General features: G+C 50.8%; 1 protein-coding gene across 3 annotated transcripts in view; it reads left to right on the top strand.

Moving 5' to 3' along the window:
- The first annotated feature begins 9718 nt into the window (after positions 1–9718).
- Positions 9719–17546, top strand: part of tafa1b (TAFA chemokine like family member 1b) — a 77226-nt gene continuing 69398 nt past the window's right edge. The window contains exons 1-2 of one of the 3 annotated variants that reach the window (XM_019859785.1): positions 9719–10641; positions 13598–13725. In XM_019859785.1, the coding sequence (XP_019715344.1) occupies positions 13602–13725 (124 nt within the window). In that variant the 5' untranslated portion in view covers positions 9719–10641; positions 13598–13601. Of the gene's footprint in view, positions 10646–13597; positions 13726–17546 lie in introns of all 3 variants that reach the window. The other 2 variants (XM_019859784.1, XM_019859783.1) reach the window with 2 other exon arrangements.

Here is a 17546-nt window from a genome sequence, read left to right on the forward strand (position 1 = left end):
CATTTCGAGTGACCAAGGTACAGATAACTTAAGTGAAGACTCAGAAAGCCACTTCGTTATACACACCTGCCCAATCGATCCAAAGGCACGACAACGCAAGGACAATATCGATCCTTTCGGCTGTCCGAAAGGCAACGTTTCATGCCTACTTTGGCTTAATATTGTTGGTCGCAGTGTCTAAGATGGTGACTTGCGTTGATACCATCTCCTGAGATGGCGCAAGGGGCTCGAATATTTCCTCACATAATTAGCCGCCTACCAGCTCTTTCCACAACCCAGGCTTGTCGTTTGTGCGAAAGGGCGGATATCAAAATCTTTACCCCTTTGATTTATGCAGCCGGAACACTTTGGAGAACAAAGCGCCCATAGGCCGCTTTGTGCCTTCAGCACAATGAATTCACCCTCTGCCTTTGAAAAGGTCATTCATGACGGGCTTGGACCCCTCCGGGTGAAACGCCGATATCTTCTCATTGGGCAAACGGGCCTAAAATGGCTCCTGCGGCGCCTTTCTGTCAAACCCCAGAGTCCGTCACTTTCTCAGCGATACCAAACAAAGCCAATCACGTCAGCACGCATTTATTTTAATCCTAAAGACCTGATGCCCGGGAGAACCAAACAGCGGGGGGAAAAGGTGAATATAATATGCAAAGTGAGTTGACAACGGGGCACGGTTGCTTTGACAAGCTTCAACCGCGTTTCCGACGGGAACGATATCACTCTGCCATATTTGACCAGTCGTAGGGGACGAAAAGAGCAATGAGCGTGAGAGGCAAGGTTAAGAAAAACAGGTTTGGTTCTGGAAAAGACACTGGATCTATATAGACAAGTTCGGATTGAATATTGAAAATTTAAAAAAAAAAAAAAAAAAAGAGAAAAAGAGATACGAGAGCGATGATTGTCAGCGACATCTCCGGCTGCTTCATTTACTGTCGACATCCCCGCCCAAGCGCGTCCTCACAACATCAAATCCTAAACCGGTCAGAATGCTTTGACGGCGCTTATCGGATTCTGAGGATGATACGCAGACGACGTTCATTGTTATTGGCGTCGGTGTTCTCAGAAATGCCACAACTATCGGTCACAGTTGCGGATCCTCTTCTGATTGAAGAGAGATGTTGCATTTAGGGCTGGCGGCTGGAATTTCATTGTCATTCAAATAACGTAACAATGTGTGCTTCGAAATATGGCGAGAACTGAAAGGTGACGCATCAGTTTCAGGAACAGCAGCTTCATCCTCAGGATTGTCGCGGGCGTGCCGGAGCCCGTCCCAGATGACTTCGGGCAGTCGGCCGAGTACATCCTCAACTGGTCGCCGGCCAATCGGAGGGACGCACGTGGACGAACAATCATCCGTGCTTACGATCACGCCGAGGGACAATTTCGAGCGTTCCCGTCAACCTACCGCCCATGTTTTGGGAAGGTGGCAGGGAAGCGCAGTAACTGGAGAAAACCCACGCGGGCACGGAGGTAACACGTGAGGCGGACGTGTGATCCTAAAATCACAGATGGAACAAAACAAAAAAAAAAGGTGGGATGTCTGCGGAAGAGGTGGAGGCACCACGAAAAGGCCGAGCATATCAAACGCAGAGAAGAATGAGCCGCAAGACGGCTGTGGGGCGCCAGCTACAGGACGTGCCAGAAATCTGCATTTCAATGACATGAGAGCAATTGTTTTTATCTGGAGTGCAGGTTAATTAAGCTAATTAGTCTTTGCGGCATGAACCCTCTGGCATGGAGGCTAATCGCTAGAAGCTTTAGATAGCGCCAGTCAATTTTAGCTTACCAGAGCGCAGGAGAAAACAAACGCGGTCTTATCGGTCCGGCAAGGCTCACATTTGACTTTTCTGTCAACAGCAGGACATCTTTTGACCTACCTGGCGACATTTCATCCATCCGTTATCTGAAACCGCTTGATCCTCGGGAGGGTCGCGGGCGTGCCAGAACCTATCCCGGCCGCCTTTGGGCAGTCGGTGGGGAACAGCCAAACCTTTCCCTCCACGCCACCATAAGGAAACTCTGAACTTGACACTTACCGTTGAATGGTTCAGTGGCTTGTCATCAAGAGAGTAGTTCAAAATTTCCCAGAACACATCATCAGTCAAAGACCCATACATACAAGCCACTTTAATGTTGCCAATATTCGGGGGTGATGGTGCAACATATCGCTTGAAAATACGGATTTGTCTTTGTTTCGCTCCATCCGCAACCAACAATTCCAGCCGCTAAAAACTGATGAAAAAGCAAAGGGGAACGGTCAAAAGGGAGTCGTTTGGTGCTGAAAGAAGGCCACAAAGTGCTGCGTGGTGCTCCAATGTGCTCAGAGAGCTCCTGAACGCGGGTGGTGCCGGTGGGTGCGAGGTCATCGATACGGCTTGGCCGGCGTGAAGATTGCAGCGTCCGGGGTCAAGGCCCGGGTCGGCCAACAGCAAACCCGAAGAAAAAAAAAAAAAAACCCGAGCAAACAAACGGGATGCGCGCGCGATCGTAATTCTTTTTGCTCATTCATCATTTCAATGATTTTCTCCGTTTAAACCGACACACTTGCTCAGGAAGATTTGGGAGAAAATATATTTGAGAGGCACCGCAGATGAATCATCTGGGATAAAACGAGCAATATTTCCGTCCCGACCTCCCCGAGCAAATCTCATCGGAGAACTCACCCGTACAAAGATTGATGGTTGAAAACAGGTTGTCGACGCCTGCAAATCATCACGGGTGCGCTATTGGCCAATGCGCAGAAGCCAAACGGCAACACATTGGTGGTTTTTGTCGCCATATATCACGCGTCCCATTTTATCACCGCAAATCTAGCCGTGACATTTGTGGGCTGCAGACATCATTCGTGGCAAATAGAGCACAAAAGCAGTTTATTACTCTCGCACAGCTCAGCTGCGATGTGACGAGAGGGGATGGGAGTTGGGGGGGGGGGGGGTGACATAGTCACAACCGAAGCAAAACATCCTCATCAAGCTCTTGTTTGTGGGGGCTCGTGCTGTCACCAGGAGGGATTTGGGATCTGTAATTAAGCCTTCACAGCATCAGGAGGGGCGCGTCCGAGTGCTCCTCTGACACTTGAGCGCCAATGACAGCGCCAGGCAAAAGTGCGCCCATTCCACTCAATTCCATTAAGTGTGCAGTGTGCAGGGTGAGCAGAAAAGAAGATGGGGCACCCCGGGGAGTCTTCAGCTTGGATTTCTTTCTCCCATAACATCCTCTCGGTGGGCAATTGAATCGGTTTCGCTTCTCCACTCCTGGCTCGGTCGTGCCCGATTTTAGCCTCATACAATAAAATATCACCTAACACAACATAATATCAGTGTCGGGCAAATTGTTCCACTTGAAATGATGCTTCGCTACACGGAAGCTGCCTACCAGAAGCTAAGCTTCAATAAAATGGTAACATTCCTAAAATACAGCAAAAAAAAAAACTAAACAAAAAGCATTGAACCAACTTGATAACCTGAGTGACCTAAATGTGAGGACTCGCATCGTCATGGCCACGGGCATTCTTCACCAGGTTGACGACACATCATTGTTTCCAGCCGCCCTTTTGTCATGCCGCTCTGCTGCGTTCTCCAGCACTTGGCGAGCATCTTTTTCGACACCAGCTGGCGCGGATCGCTACGTGACGCTAGCGCAAGCGCGAGCGCAAGGGCTCCATTTAAGGTTCCGATGTGCAGAGGGGAAATGTCGTTTCTGCGGACGCTTACGGCCGCCATGCGATACGGCTTCACGGCAGAAAAGCCATTTGACACTCTGACGGCGCCACTGAGAAACGCAGCTGAGTTGCAGGCCGTTCCGTGAGGTCCCATCCATGGAACGCAACGGCTGCTTTCATGAAGACCGTTTTGATGGTGAGAATAGGCCTCGCGTAACCAGCGTTGCTTTGGAAAAGAAAGTGAGCCGATAGGCAAACATCTCCACTTACGACTACCCGCGCCCGCATCTGTGGTCAAGGGCCGCGGATGGTGGGCAAAAGAAAAAAGGCTCGTGGGCTCGAGAGAGAGAGTCAGAATCGCCATCATCTGGGAGGTGCTCAGAGTCGAGTGCCTGTCAGGAGTAGCGCCGGATGAGGCAACATTTTGGCAACATCCCATGGCCATGACGAGCGGCGCTTGAGGGCTGGCCACCGCCGTATCCCCTGACGACAGTGGCGAAGGGGCAGGGAACAGGCGGCGGGACCGGGACCCAACTTGCGACTGCGCCAGACAAATTCCTTGTGTGTCTTGACCATCGAGAGCATTCTTTTTCTCACAAAGTGGATGTGGATGGATGGAAACATCGACGAGGGGGGTCATTTTCCACCAACGTTGAAAATGTGGACTGCCGATTGAAAGAAACAAATGGAGCGCAATTTTCCACAGCAATCAAACATCGGCGAGCATAAATCGGTCCCTTCTTTTTATATTGATTTGACACGGAGAAGATCAGGCGTGACTTCAAATGAAATGGGCTGGCTGCTCGCCGTCCTAAATTTTCCCGGCCCCGGACAGGTTGCTGCCACATTTACTGTGTGAAATATAAAGCGATAAAATGCGGCAATGAAAACGGCGGCCGTTCTTTTTCATCTGCGGCTCTTTGCAGCGCAGCCTTGTCATTTGAGGGAGTTTTGGGGTTTTTAATTGACTCGTTGCAGATTTGGAGTACATGAATTATGAATTTTACGGCTTCACAGATACGACGAGGGCACCGCACAAATGCCTTGTTTGTGCCGTACGCCATCAGCCTTTGCGCAGCCGGCCCCGACTCAAACATCCAGAACGCCCTTGGACCGATGCGGTGTAAATGGCGGCTCGTGTGTGATGTCATTGGTGTGTCCACTTGACAGCCAGGTCCTTGATATGCAGATGTCTTTTTGACTTGGCTGGGTTCTGACGTCATCCGCTTGACCGACGGAAAGAGCAAATTATGAAAATTCAGGCTTTGAGAAAGGGACTGAGGCACGTGTCAATAACGCGCTGCTGTACACTTCGCCGCTAGCAGAGTAGGGAGGGCAATGAGTTGATTTGGAAGTGAACTTTGGTGACTTCCTAGACGGTCAATCATCTGCTGATTAGTCAGACCTCATGTTGAGTAAACATCACACGATGGGTCGAGCAGCCTTGCCCGGAGGCACCGATTACTTATGCGGCACAATCATTCAATGGGTGGGAACGGGGAGGTGAGATGCAGCGCAAATCGCATCCGCCAAGGAGTTAGCGTTGACTCTTCGGGACGAGGCCTGATCGAAATTCGTGTGAAACTCCCCTTCATTTTTGCAAGAGATCCCATCATCTCCGAGAGCCTTTCCTCCTGTTCGGAGTCGAGGTCAAGTTCCGTGAGCGCTGTCGAACAAACGGCCAAAACTTGCAGCAGCGATCACGAAAAGCGAAAGGCTAAGTCAAGCCCAAATCCGTCCTGACAGTCATACGCTCCATGCGCCTCCGCTCGGCATTCTGATTCAGGTTGCGCATGCGGAATATGAGTTCGGCGGTCAAATTCAGCTGTTCTTGTCCATCTCAGGGGGCGGCCATTTTGACACTTGTCGTCGGCTGAAAATGGCCCGACGGTCGCTCGGGTAACGCCCAATCACAACTCAGCGTGAGAAACCGAGTGAGCCGTGATTGGCCGGCGCCTGAGCCCTGAGCGACTGTGGACGGCAAGCGGCAAAATGGCCGCCCCATGAGATGGCTAAAAACAACTTGCTTTTCCTGCTCAACTCCGATTCCGCAAAGGCATTGTGACTCAAAGCGCTGCTGTCTTTAGACGCATCCAACGTATTCTTGTTGTGCTCGACTTCCCCTTTCATGGAAGTTCATTCTCGAGCCTTCAGCACCACTCATTAAAAGATCCAACCTGTGCATTCATGCCCATGATGAGTCCGTATGCGTGTGCGTGCGTGTGCGTTCGTGCGTGTGTGTGTGTCAACTTCTGAGCACAAGTGTATTTCCCCTTTGCACGACATCGGTTTGTTGCGCAACACAGGCAATGGCCAACCGCCGACATGATTTCCTGGGTTGGCGCTTCACATTGCCTCAAACTAAGCGCAATGAATCCAAATGCCTGCGTTTCTTCCGTCCGTCGTACCGTCGGCTCGATTCTCGGAAAACCGGGTCTGTGTCGCTCATCGAAATCAAGCCTTCTAAGTGGAGCGCACTCCGGTTGTGTGTCTGGCTCGGATCGATGGGTCAGGAGACGGGATTTAGCAGGAAATTGGAGCTGATTACCACCGTGTTCTGTTCACTTGCACCGAGTCGACTTCATTGACTCCTGACCACTCATGCATGCGACACACACGCACACGCACACGCGCGCACGTCTTGCGCAAACCTCTGCGTGACCCCAATCCCAGCTATATTATCGGAAGAGCAGCTCTTGCTCAAACAAACACTTTGTTTCTATCCCCCGACGTGTACTACAGGAAATGAGAGACGAAGACGGGAGGAAGTGTCCGAAGCAGGGGTGTCCAAACTTTTGCATTCGAGGGCCGCGGACAGAGAAGGGGAAGGATCAGAGGCCCACTTTCAAATTGGTCCGCTTTTTGAAACGCGCTCAAGTCGGTCCAAAAAGCGGCTCCGGATTGTTTGGATTTTCTGGGTCATGTCATCAACTTTCCATTGTGAAGGTGTTCAGGAAAATTGTGATTTTTTTTCTCGGGTGGCCAACGGCTCTCGATCTCACCAGAAGAGACCCAACACCGCACTTGGCAGCACGTTGACTATCAGAACTTCAAAAAAATAAATTTTCACTGACTTGAACATTATTCATGTGATAAATTCTTCATAAATCAGCCATAGAGCACAAAGTGGAAGAACTGTTCTTCACTTGAGCACAGGTGTCCAAACTATAGTCCGGGGCCTTTTTGCGGCCCGCCTTCCATTTCTCAACGGCCCACGACATGAGAGACAAAAAAATGACCCAAGGTGAGTTAAATAAGGTGAAGGTGGGCAGAGTGAGAAGGGAAGGTGCCATTACGACTCATACATTTGTTTAGATACCGCGGGGGGGGGGGCGAATGTTGAGAAGGGATTCGGCTGCTGTTCAGTCCAGAGCCGCATCTACTCGGTGAGACAGAGGGCTGTTGGCCACCCCCCGAAAAACCTATCTGCCCGAACACCTTGGACAGAAAGCTGATGAAATGAACTCGACAACACAAATAATACCAAATTGCTTCCTTGTCTGACTTGAGCACGTTTGAAAAAGTGGAAGAATTTGAAAGTGGTCCTTTCATCCTTCCATTTTTGTGTCGGCGGCCCTCAAACCAAAACATTTGGACAGCCCTGCTCTCGAGTGTTTCAAAGCTAAATTGTGTTCTTCTTTGAATCATAAATGGTTCATTGGTGACTTTGAATAGAGAGAAATGTTCGACAGTACACCCCCCTCACTTTGGCCCCCTTCACATTTTTTGACTAACCATGCAGTCCATGTTAAATTTCTTTTTTCGGGGTGGGGGTCCATGTCACGGACTGTTGAAACAAGAATGGTGGGCCGCAAATGGCCCCCCGGGCCGTAGTTTGGACCCCACTAGTCCAATGCTGTGACGTTTTTCCTTCCTGTCTGGTGAAAATACAATCTTGCTTCCATTCCACATTTTTTTCTTCAAAGGGTCAGTGATGACTGCTAGACATTCATAAATTCATTTTCCTCACTCCGTCGTTGTGCTGCCAGGCTAGATGAGGAGCAGATTTACAAGCACGCCAGTAAAAAAAAAAAAATGCCGTGTGTTACGTTGAGTTGGAAGATTTCCCACTTTCAGCATCGCGCAGTCGCTTTTATTGTTTGAAGCCGGGCATTAGATTTCACTCATAAATGTTTTAAAATCGAGCAATATTTATGCTCATCTACTTTTATGGCAAATCTATATTGGAGCCATCAGGCGTACATTAGTGAGTGAAGTATATTTGACCGAATCCTGGTCCTCATCGAGAAGTCGATGGGCAGCATTAAGCCGCCCGCGTAAATCAAATCTATGGCCCGGTGATATTTTTGCACGAGTCACTTGAGTACGACTCGGGAGACTCACTGCCAATCAGCGCCGGCTAATTGGCAGAACTTGATCCCTTTGTGACTCTTGAGCCTCAGGGACCCAATCGACCGAGCCCGACCCAGTAGGCCATAGGTGACAAACTCCGGTCCTGGAGGGCCGCCGTCCCGCGTGTTTTCCGAGTCTCCCTGTTGCAACGCACCTGATTTAAATGGACAGGTTCAATGTCAGGCTTCCGCAGAGCTTGCCGATGATCAAATCATTTGAATCAGGTGTGTTGCAACAGGGAGACTTGGAAAACATGCGGGATGGCGGCCCTCCAGGACCGGAGTTTGGCACTTGCGCAGTAGACACCCAAAGAGTTCCAAACGGGAAAACGCACGTGATCAGACAGGAAACAGACTAACCGAAAACAGTACGTTTGTGCTTGCGACGATCTTCAAATCCTGTGTATACTTTAGCCTATTGGTCTCCAACTTCGCTATTAGCGACGAAACCGCTAAGCTTGACGGGGGCAACGTGGCGGCGGTACGCTATTTGCGTTTGGCAACGTGTCCAACTGCACGCAACGACTCTCCCAGAGTAAAAACTCAACGGTTGCTCTCATTGTCATCGATGAGCACCCCTTGGAATTCAGAGCTAGAATTCAGATAACATGAAGCAACGCTAGGCGCCGGCGCACCGCGCAGCCGGCGAGGTGAGCGGGGTCTTGTTTACATGACAACACGCGTCTCCGGAAAGAAAGCGCCGGAAAAAATGAGACATAAAAGTCGACGCATGAATAAATATGAGCTGATTGTTGAGCTGTTTTAAGGCTCCCTCTCCTCTCCTCCGTAGCGGCCGCTTGCTTCAATCCTGTAGCTTTGGGTGCTCGCGCTGCGCTGGCGAGATCAACCGCAAACCGCGGCGGATCGCCGTTCTCCACCTTCCTTTGTCACCGAGTCACTTTCCGGCGCCGTGCTTTGCCCTTGAGGTGAAGTGAACGGAGACAGCCCCCGTGTTGCCGTCACTTCCGAGGATCTCTGGAAAAAGCCGGCGAGCACGGTCGTGTCGCAAGACAAAAACGAGGAGAGGCAGCTTCCTCCGACAAGCGCGGCCGTCGCAAGGATGGAGGATGAGACGAGCTTCAAATAGAAATGTTCACTGCCTGTGCGTTGACGTGGCTCGCCCGCAATTGGCGATCCCATTGAACGGACGTACCGACCCAAGGAAATTTCATGCACATTTGTGACCGGCTTTGGTGGCTGAGTTGGCTTCAGCTCACCGACGGTTGGCCGCTGCGCCACGGGTGCTCTGTCGCTGCCGACATGAATATGAATGAGCGCTGGCGGCCGGGTGCCGGTGAAGAGCTTTTTGCTCGGCCCTTCGACGGCAGCGCTCCGCTAATGGCTTCGACCTGCCTAGATTCAATCGTGTCCCCTGGTACCTCGCGAAGAGGATGTCAATCGTCCATCGGAGGCCCCTCTCGCTCTCGCCCCTGTTTTTCCGACGTTTCCGCCTCATCGAGCACACGTGCCCTTTCGGGTTTGCGGATTGGACGTGGACGGGGGGGCTGTTAGCCTTGAGCTATTACCGCTTGCGCATCGTGCAAGTTTGCCTCATATGGCAAAATCGTATCTCAAATACTTCATCATTCATTTTGGAAAGACTTTATCATGAGAGAAATCCCCCCCCCCCCAAAAAAAAAGAGCATAACCAGCTGCTAATGGAGCGTTTGCGGATTGCAAAGCTCTGGCGAGACACCCTGCCGCCAATGAAGAGTCCGGCGCTCGGAACGAATTGGACTCTCAGGCCTCGAGTGCTGCGGGGTGACGGCGGGTAGGGCGTCATCCCGCAGCCTCTTCGACGCCGTTGCGCACGGATACCCTCAACCGCGCTTCGGAGCCGAGGGCAAAACTTGCAGGCGGCTCCCGTCATTGCCGATGGGAGGCTCGGATGTCAAGAATGGATGGCGGCTTCATCAAGCATTGCTTTGCGGATGAAAAGAGTCCATGCAGAAATGGGCAGTCTTGCTCCAAGGCATGTGAGTCAAAACTCTCCCTCCCTCCCTCTCTCTCTCCCTCCCTATCTCTCTCCCTCCCCTTCTTCCCAGCTGGGCTCGCTTGCGCTCGGCACACGCTCCCTCACACGAGCGCCGAGGCTCTGCGATCCAGACGCTGTAACTTGGCGCCTCGGAGAGAGGACGCAGCCAAGGGAAGACAGAGCAGGCGTTTAATCGGGAGCCTTCCGCCCCACGCGTGACATCGAGTGAGACTAGTGCGAGGGGCGGCGGTGTACAGCAGAAGCTCCCGGTTATCACAGCATAGGAGTTTGCCTCAAAACCGAGAAACACAGAGCGAGAGAGATAGAGAGAGATTAAGACACGGCGGCACAAAAGAGTGCACATGCGAAGCCGACGCAGCAGTGACGAGATGAGCCGCCGCCTCCTCCTCCTCCGTCCGGCGGGTGACACCGAGCCGAGGCTGCGCTGGCTTTGGTGACTCTTTGCAAGGAGGTGAGCGGCGCAGATCCAGAGGACGGACTATCCAGGCACGAAAAGAAGAGAGCAGCCCTCCGATTTTTCTTCCGGGTCGGGCTCGTCTACAATCCTAGGGAGAAGGCTTTCTTCGCTATGGGCGAATTTCAAGACGCCTGAGTCCGCCGTTCCAACCGAGCCTTGGTCCTCCTCAACTCGCTCTTCAGGTAAGGGGCTGTAGGGGGGTGGCTCATGCACTTTGGATTTGGCGCGGGGAGGCCTAGAATTGACCAGCATCAACTTCGGGAAGCATTTTGACACATGCTGCTGCAGGTAAAAAAACGAAAAGAAAAACGTTGAGTTGGGTTCGTCACACCAATTCGATTCAGGTGCCATATGTTACGTGTGTTCAAATGCAAAAAGTTTCGTCATTTCTCACGCCGGAGTGACGAAAAGAAACCGCCCTCTCATCGAGGTGGGGCGCTGACAGCTTCAAAACAAACAATCCAAAACAAAACAAAACAAAACAAGAAAAGGTTTGTTGTTGATTTTTTGTTTTGTTTTGAGAGAAAGCTTTCGTTTCTCCTTCCCCCTTAGTATGACGTTCATCATGATGGCGGCATGGCTAATTCTAGCTTCTGTTCGATATTGCGTGTATAGATGTGTTCCACTGCAGGCGAAGAGTTGATTTTTCATTGCCGAAAAAATGCTTTTAGATGAAAAAGAAATACATCCCGGTGACTGTTGGAGAGCACATTCATTCGCTACGACAACAAAGGCTGTTTCATGTCGAAGAACCAACACGGCGAGTCCTTCTCTAATTTGTGTTTAAGAGGTAAAAAAGGTCGAGCGTCTTTTTTTTTTTTTTTTTTTTGGGGGGGGAAAAAAACTTTTCCAAAACAAGAAAAGGTTTGTTGTTGATTTTTTGTTTTGTTTTGAGAGAAAGCTTTCGTTTCTCCTTCCCCCTTAGTATGACGTTCATCATGATGGCGGCATGGCTAATTCTAGCTTCTGTTCGATATTGCGTGTATAGATGTGTTCCACTGCAGGCGAAGAGTTGATTTTTCATTGCCGAAAAAATGCTTTTAGATGAAAAAGAAATACATCCCGGTGACTGTTGGAGAGCACATTCATTCGCTACGACAACAAAGGCTGTTTCATGTCGAAGAACCAACACGGCGAGTCCTTCTCTAATTTGTGTTTAAGAGGTAAAAAAGGTCGAGCGATTTTTTTTTTTTTTTTTTTTTGGGGTGTGGAAAAAAACTTTCTTGAACGAATGAACAATGTCAATATCAAACCCTTCAGTCAGAAATCCAAATCAAAGGGCTTCCATAGCAAACTCAGGTCGACTTTCCTGCTGTCTTTGTATGGCAGCCATTTCATAGCTTTTCCATTCATGGTCATTTGTGAAAGGCTTTGGCTTGATGTTCAGTCCGGAATTGCGGCAAGTGGAAATGTCGAGACGACTCGATGCTTATGGGATATCCTACGAAAGTGTCATGAAATATTTGTCCTTAGCGGAAGGGACATTTGTTCAAGTCAGTAGATGAAGAGAATGAAAAGGATGGGTCAGCTCTTATTTCTGTCATAAGGATGGAGTGAACGGGGCTTTCGACGAGCACAGTTTAGCTCCAAGAAAGCGTGCCACATCCCGTTGCAGTGTGTTCGATGGCGACCCAAATGATAAGAAGACCTGGAACGGGCGGCATCTCGATTAAATCGGCGGTCAGCGTCTCCTCCGTACGTCAAGGCCGTGACAGAACACATGATGAGCAACGGCGTTTTTGTTGTTTTTTTTTTTTCCCCCCACGGTCTGTGGGTGTCGTGTATTTGATCAATGGAAAACAGGAGGCGAGGCGGAAATCAAACAAAAACCAGGAAAGCAGGCTGGGTTGCATTGACAAAGCCCGATAAACCTTCTTTCAGCTTTGCCCCATGAATTAAAGATGAGGCCCCAAAGGACTGCCTGGAGCGAAGGTCCGGCTCACCCAAAGATGAAAATCCATTGGCTCCTCTTCTTCCTCACCATTGCTGAGCTGTATTTAAGCGACACCCTCAAAATGATCTTGGATGAAATGACATGTCGACAGAATCAGTTGTTTGCAAGAAACACGCGGAAGAAAAATGACAGAGTGAATTCTATCGGGATACTTTGACCTTCGTCCAGATGGCTTGCATTTGCCCACCGAGCTCCCACGTCCCCAAAACGTGCACGCCCTCTTCGGCGAAGACTCTGAGGTGTTCACAAAAGTCCGTCTAAAAGGGGGGGGTTGACGTTGAGCGGTCCAGGGTGTCCCCAAAGGCAGCGAGATGAGGCTCACGATCACCCGCTGAGCCGAAGTTGGCTCCTTGAGTTCGCTAGGATTGTTGACATTGTTGTCACGGTCACGTCTTTGTCTCTCTCCCAGTCAGCCCACCGCGAGAAACAAGGCCAAGATTCGGGTTTTCGAATCGGCCAATTGGAAGCGACGCCCAGTCACGCTGTACGCATGCGGCGGTTGCCCCCCATTGGGTCACGATCGCTAAACGGGGCTCCTCGAAAGTTGGCGGCTCTGCAAGAGCAGTCGTTTGGCCGATGGCTCTTTTTATTGGTACTAAAAACCTGACGCCAAACAATTACGCCGATTGAAAGAACCAAAGACTCAGCCATCCGACATGAATCGTCGCCTCCTCCTGTACAGAGCAAAGTCCCCTTCTACAAGATGAGCCACAATGAATATAAATCACTCAGCCGGCAGGCAACGATAAACACGAGCGTTAATGCATATTATTAGGCATCGATGGGCAACTCCGCCGACGTTTGCATCAACACAACAGGAAGCGATTAAAAATACATGCCTATTAAGCAAAGAAAAACAGCCCTCTTACCTTCAGACAATCTTGCCCACCCGAGAGGATTGCAAACGACGAGGGCTGCGCAATTCCTTGTTTCCATTCCGCTTCCAAAGCATTCTCCATCCCGATTCTTTTTGAGGGGCGGTGTCAAAATGGTTTGCTCGCGAGGCTACCGTGGACCTAAAAAGCAAGAGAAGCAGGGTGTACTGTTTGTGTGTGTGTGTGTGTGTGTGTGTGTGTGTGTGTGTGTGTGTGTGTGTGTGTGTGTGTGTGTGGTGAACATGCCCCGCGATGTGCTGTCTGAAGGTTCCGTTCCCTATCTGACCAGCGTGTGTGGCGTTCCGCAGAATGGCCTGTTTTTTGGCGGTGTGGGTCAGTCTCAGCGTCCTGTTGCTGTCGCAGGCTACGCTCTACCAGTCCATCCAGCAGCACCACGTGGCCCGGCCCGCCCGCACCGACATTCTCACCCTGGGTAAGCATCCGCAATTTTTCCGCTTTGAGCTTAGTGGCACGGTGTCGGGATGGGAGGTGTGAATTCCCTCCAGCGAGGGGCGGGGTGGGGGATGGGGGGTGGAGCAAGACGTCAGGACGATTTGCCGTAGTTGTCGACCGGAACACGAGGATTCGCCGCGTTGGCGGCCAACCGACAATACGCAAAGGCTTAATTGGGCCTCGACTTTGCTTCCCGCGTACGCGTCGACGCACGCTCGCATCCGCTTCCATATTCATCTGGGTGTGAAAGGAGAGCCGCTCTTCCGCCGTGCCGTTTCTTTCGACGCCTCGTTGGCGGGGACGCGATGAGAAAAGCGACGACAACAGCACCCCGAGTCTTCTTGGCAAATGACGACAAGAAGCCGACGGCACAAGCCCCCGCGAATGTGCCGGTAGCCGAGGGAGCTTTGATCTGCGTGCCTGGAAATGACAATGATGTTTTCCCTCTTTTGTCGCGAAAACCTCGGTCAATTAAGCCAAGGCGCCTTCTGCGCTGCAGGGGCCACCGAGGAGGGAAGCGGCCCGGGCAGATTTCATTCTCCGATGATGAAAAAGCTTACGAGCGTCGCTAATGGGGTAAGTTCTGGCAAAGGGGAGGTTTTTGGTCGCAAGGCAAAAAGGCTCGCTTTAAGCCACCAACAATGAGTCTTCCGTCCCTTCGCCCAACCCTCAGACATTGGCGGGGATTCTTTCCGCAAAGCCGAGCGGCTGTTAAACAGACGCCGCCGGATCTTCGACTCCCCTCTGCTTCACGCGTTGCGCTTGAGGTGCGGACGAAAAGAAAGAAAAAGCTAAATCCGGGCCCGTTTTCGTGTGCCGGAGACTTTAAGCAGCATGCCAGAAAATTGACTTCCAGTAGCTCTTCGCTGAAACAGCTGACGCGTAAAAATCCAAACGGTGACAGGAAGCTTTCCAAGTATCTCGTTGCTGTTAATTGGCTTGACGGATGAGCGATAGGAAGGAATTTGGAAAGGATAGTTTTCCTTCCCAGTGTAGTTTTTTTTTGGGGGGGGGGTGACTGGTGGCCATTTGGTTTTTGGTGCCCACAATGTACGCGTGAGCCTCATTGAGCGTCTTTTGAAGAATGGCGCGGTCCCGTCAGCCTCACTGAAAACGTGAAGGCGTCGAGTGTACACACTTTGCTCATTCAGGCAGAAATTTCCTCCCGACGGCAGTCTGACATTTTCGTGGACCCCTCGAGGATATCAGAGCTTTGTTCAGAACACAATTTGATCCTTTTTTTTTTTAAAGATCAAATTTGTTGCATATGTCACTAGACTGATTTCAACTTGGGGGGGCTGAACACGGCGTCAATAATGGCAGCAGAAGCAGCATTCGTTCAGGCGGCCATGGGCGCTTTATCTCGCATTTTAGCCTGCTTGGAACAAAACGGTTTTCACATGTTTGTCAGGCCATCATAAATTGCGCTATTTCGTCCTCCTCATCTGCTGGCGTCCGAGAGATGATGGCCAATCATGTTTGGCACTTGCTGATTTTATTTGGATGTATTTTTACATTTTTTTTTTAATTTCCATGCTGCTGGGCAATGAAGCATTTGTCGAGTTGACCGTCTTTTGCAGAGGATGAGACATCAATCTTACTCAGCCGTTGAGTGCCACTGACCAGAACTGCTTTCTCTCAATTGAAATGCTGTGATGAATATTTCTATTTCGATTGATTTTGTAATCGGAGAGCGGCTCCAGTTTCACCGCGGCCCGTACACTCTCATAGAAATAGACGTGACTATGTGATGATGATGATGATGATGATGATGCGGCCTTCTTGGAAAAGCCGTTGTCCCTTAGACGTTGACACGTTGCCTTCGAACCTCCTCCCAAGCTGTTGAATTTGCCAGCCGCTCATTTCTAAAGCTTATTATTCGTGCGGGAACCGCAGGCTGACTTTGGGGCCCCCCGCCCGGATGTGCTCTGGCGCCGACGGTGAGCGGTGCCAAAGTGTCGCCGTGGGCAATTCTTTTGCCGGTGACGAAGAATCTGTGTCTTGTGCACCACCGCCGAGAGTGTGCATCGGAGTTTAACTTAGTATTGACATGAGGCTAAATGCCTTTTGCGCAGACGTGCCTCGCAAGCAGTATTTCACTTTCTTCATCGTCACACAAGTGTAAAAAGGCAAACGAGGGTATGTGGTGACATTTGTGCATGGCGGACCATCCCCACCAAGGACAAAGACACAAACGATGACAGGAAGGGTGCTTATCTGAGGGAGTTTTGTCAAGGTCACCTGGAGCTGAGAGTACATGTTGTCTGCTCACGTTGAATAATGTTGGACAGATCACCCTATGCAAAAAAAAAAAAAAAGCAAAACGCTAACACCGCATAGCACAAAAAATGAGTTCAAGACCTTTATATAAACATAGATATTTTTTCTGGGCTCCCCAATGTTTCCCTGACAAATGGGTGCACTGAGGCAGAGATTGAGTAAGCAATCGCTTGACTGCTTGGTCACCTGTTGGGGAAGCGGCGCGGCGCTGCTGCCGGCGAGCCTCTCACCTCCCTGACGTCCTGCTCGCCCGCCTCAAGATTGATGGTGGCCTGATTCTGTGCGGCCAATTTCGCTCTCTCTAGAAATAATCCACTTCATTGACAGATGGGCTGAATGTGACGTGACACGCGCAAGCTGGGCCGACACTTTATACACCGGCTCCAGGAAGTACTCGCTCCCAGGAAACATCGAAAAAAACCAGGACATGTTAGACATTGACGCCGGTATTCCATTTGACTCCAACCCAGGTAGTCGTATTGCACAGCCGTCGGTGCTGCCAAAACTAAGGGTTGCCGTCAAACGTTAACATCGTGCGATTCGACCTTGTCATGACGTCACGACAAAAGCAATGATACGAATTGTTCCGCCAAAGAATTCACTGTGCGTCAATACCCAGGGGGGCCGTCTGAAGGCGGCAGCGTTTAAGATAGCGTTTTATTTGATTCTCAATCTGACGGAGCAGTTTACGAGAGCCTCGGATGTGAGAGACGAGCGTTGCGCCTGGTCCGGGTGCAGCTGTAAATCCGGCCCGGAACACTTTTGAAGCAGCGTGCTGCGGACGTCGCGTTGCTCACTGTGTGCGCTCACTTTCATACATAATTGGAGTTCCCGTTTCTGCCGCACGTCCGAGCGGAAAGACGGTTCTTGTGGTGGTGCCTTTCGGCTCTCGTCCAGTGCCTCGTGAGGTTTCTCAGCTTTTGGAGAGTCACGTAGTGATTCAAGAGTCATTCAACCCAGCGAATGCTTTTTTTGCGCAATTCCATGTCAGATTTCGATGAAGGTGTTCCGCCACATGAGGCGGCGGTGATTTAGAAAGACTGCAAAGGCCGACCCAAAATAATGAACGTATGAATAGCTCTCTGCCATTCTTATTCATCCTATAGCAGAACAGTTGGCACGGCATCTTGAGCGATTCCTCAAGAGAGCCGCTCGGCTCGCCGTTTTCCAGCCACCTCACGTTGCACGGGACGCCTTTGTGCCTTTCGATAATCTGCCGACACACTCGAGCGGCCTCGCCCGGCCGACCGGCGTCACGTGATCGCTCGCCCCGCGTGATAACCAAAGCGGCTTTTCAAGCCCGAGCTAGGCAATCATCGTTCAGGTGCCATCCGGCGCTCTCTTTGCGCCGGAACCCCGCAACCTCCCTCCATCTCCTCGGTGCTATCGGCCCCCCTCGGACGATTTGTCATGGATCAGATGAGACAATTTGTCATGGATTAGTGCGCTTAAATGTCTGTGTGATAGCGGGAGCAGTCAGTGGAAAAGCTGCGGAATCCTATTACACTGCGCTTTTATGGC

The sequence above is a fragment of the Hippocampus comes genome, unplaced genomic scaffold (assembly GCF_001891065.2).
Source record: "Hippocampus comes isolate QL1 unplaced genomic scaffold, H_comes_QL1_v1.1 scaffold568, whole genome shotgun sequence".
NCBI lineage: Eukaryota > Metazoa > Chordata > Actinopteri > Syngnathiformes > Syngnathidae > Hippocampus > Hippocampus comes.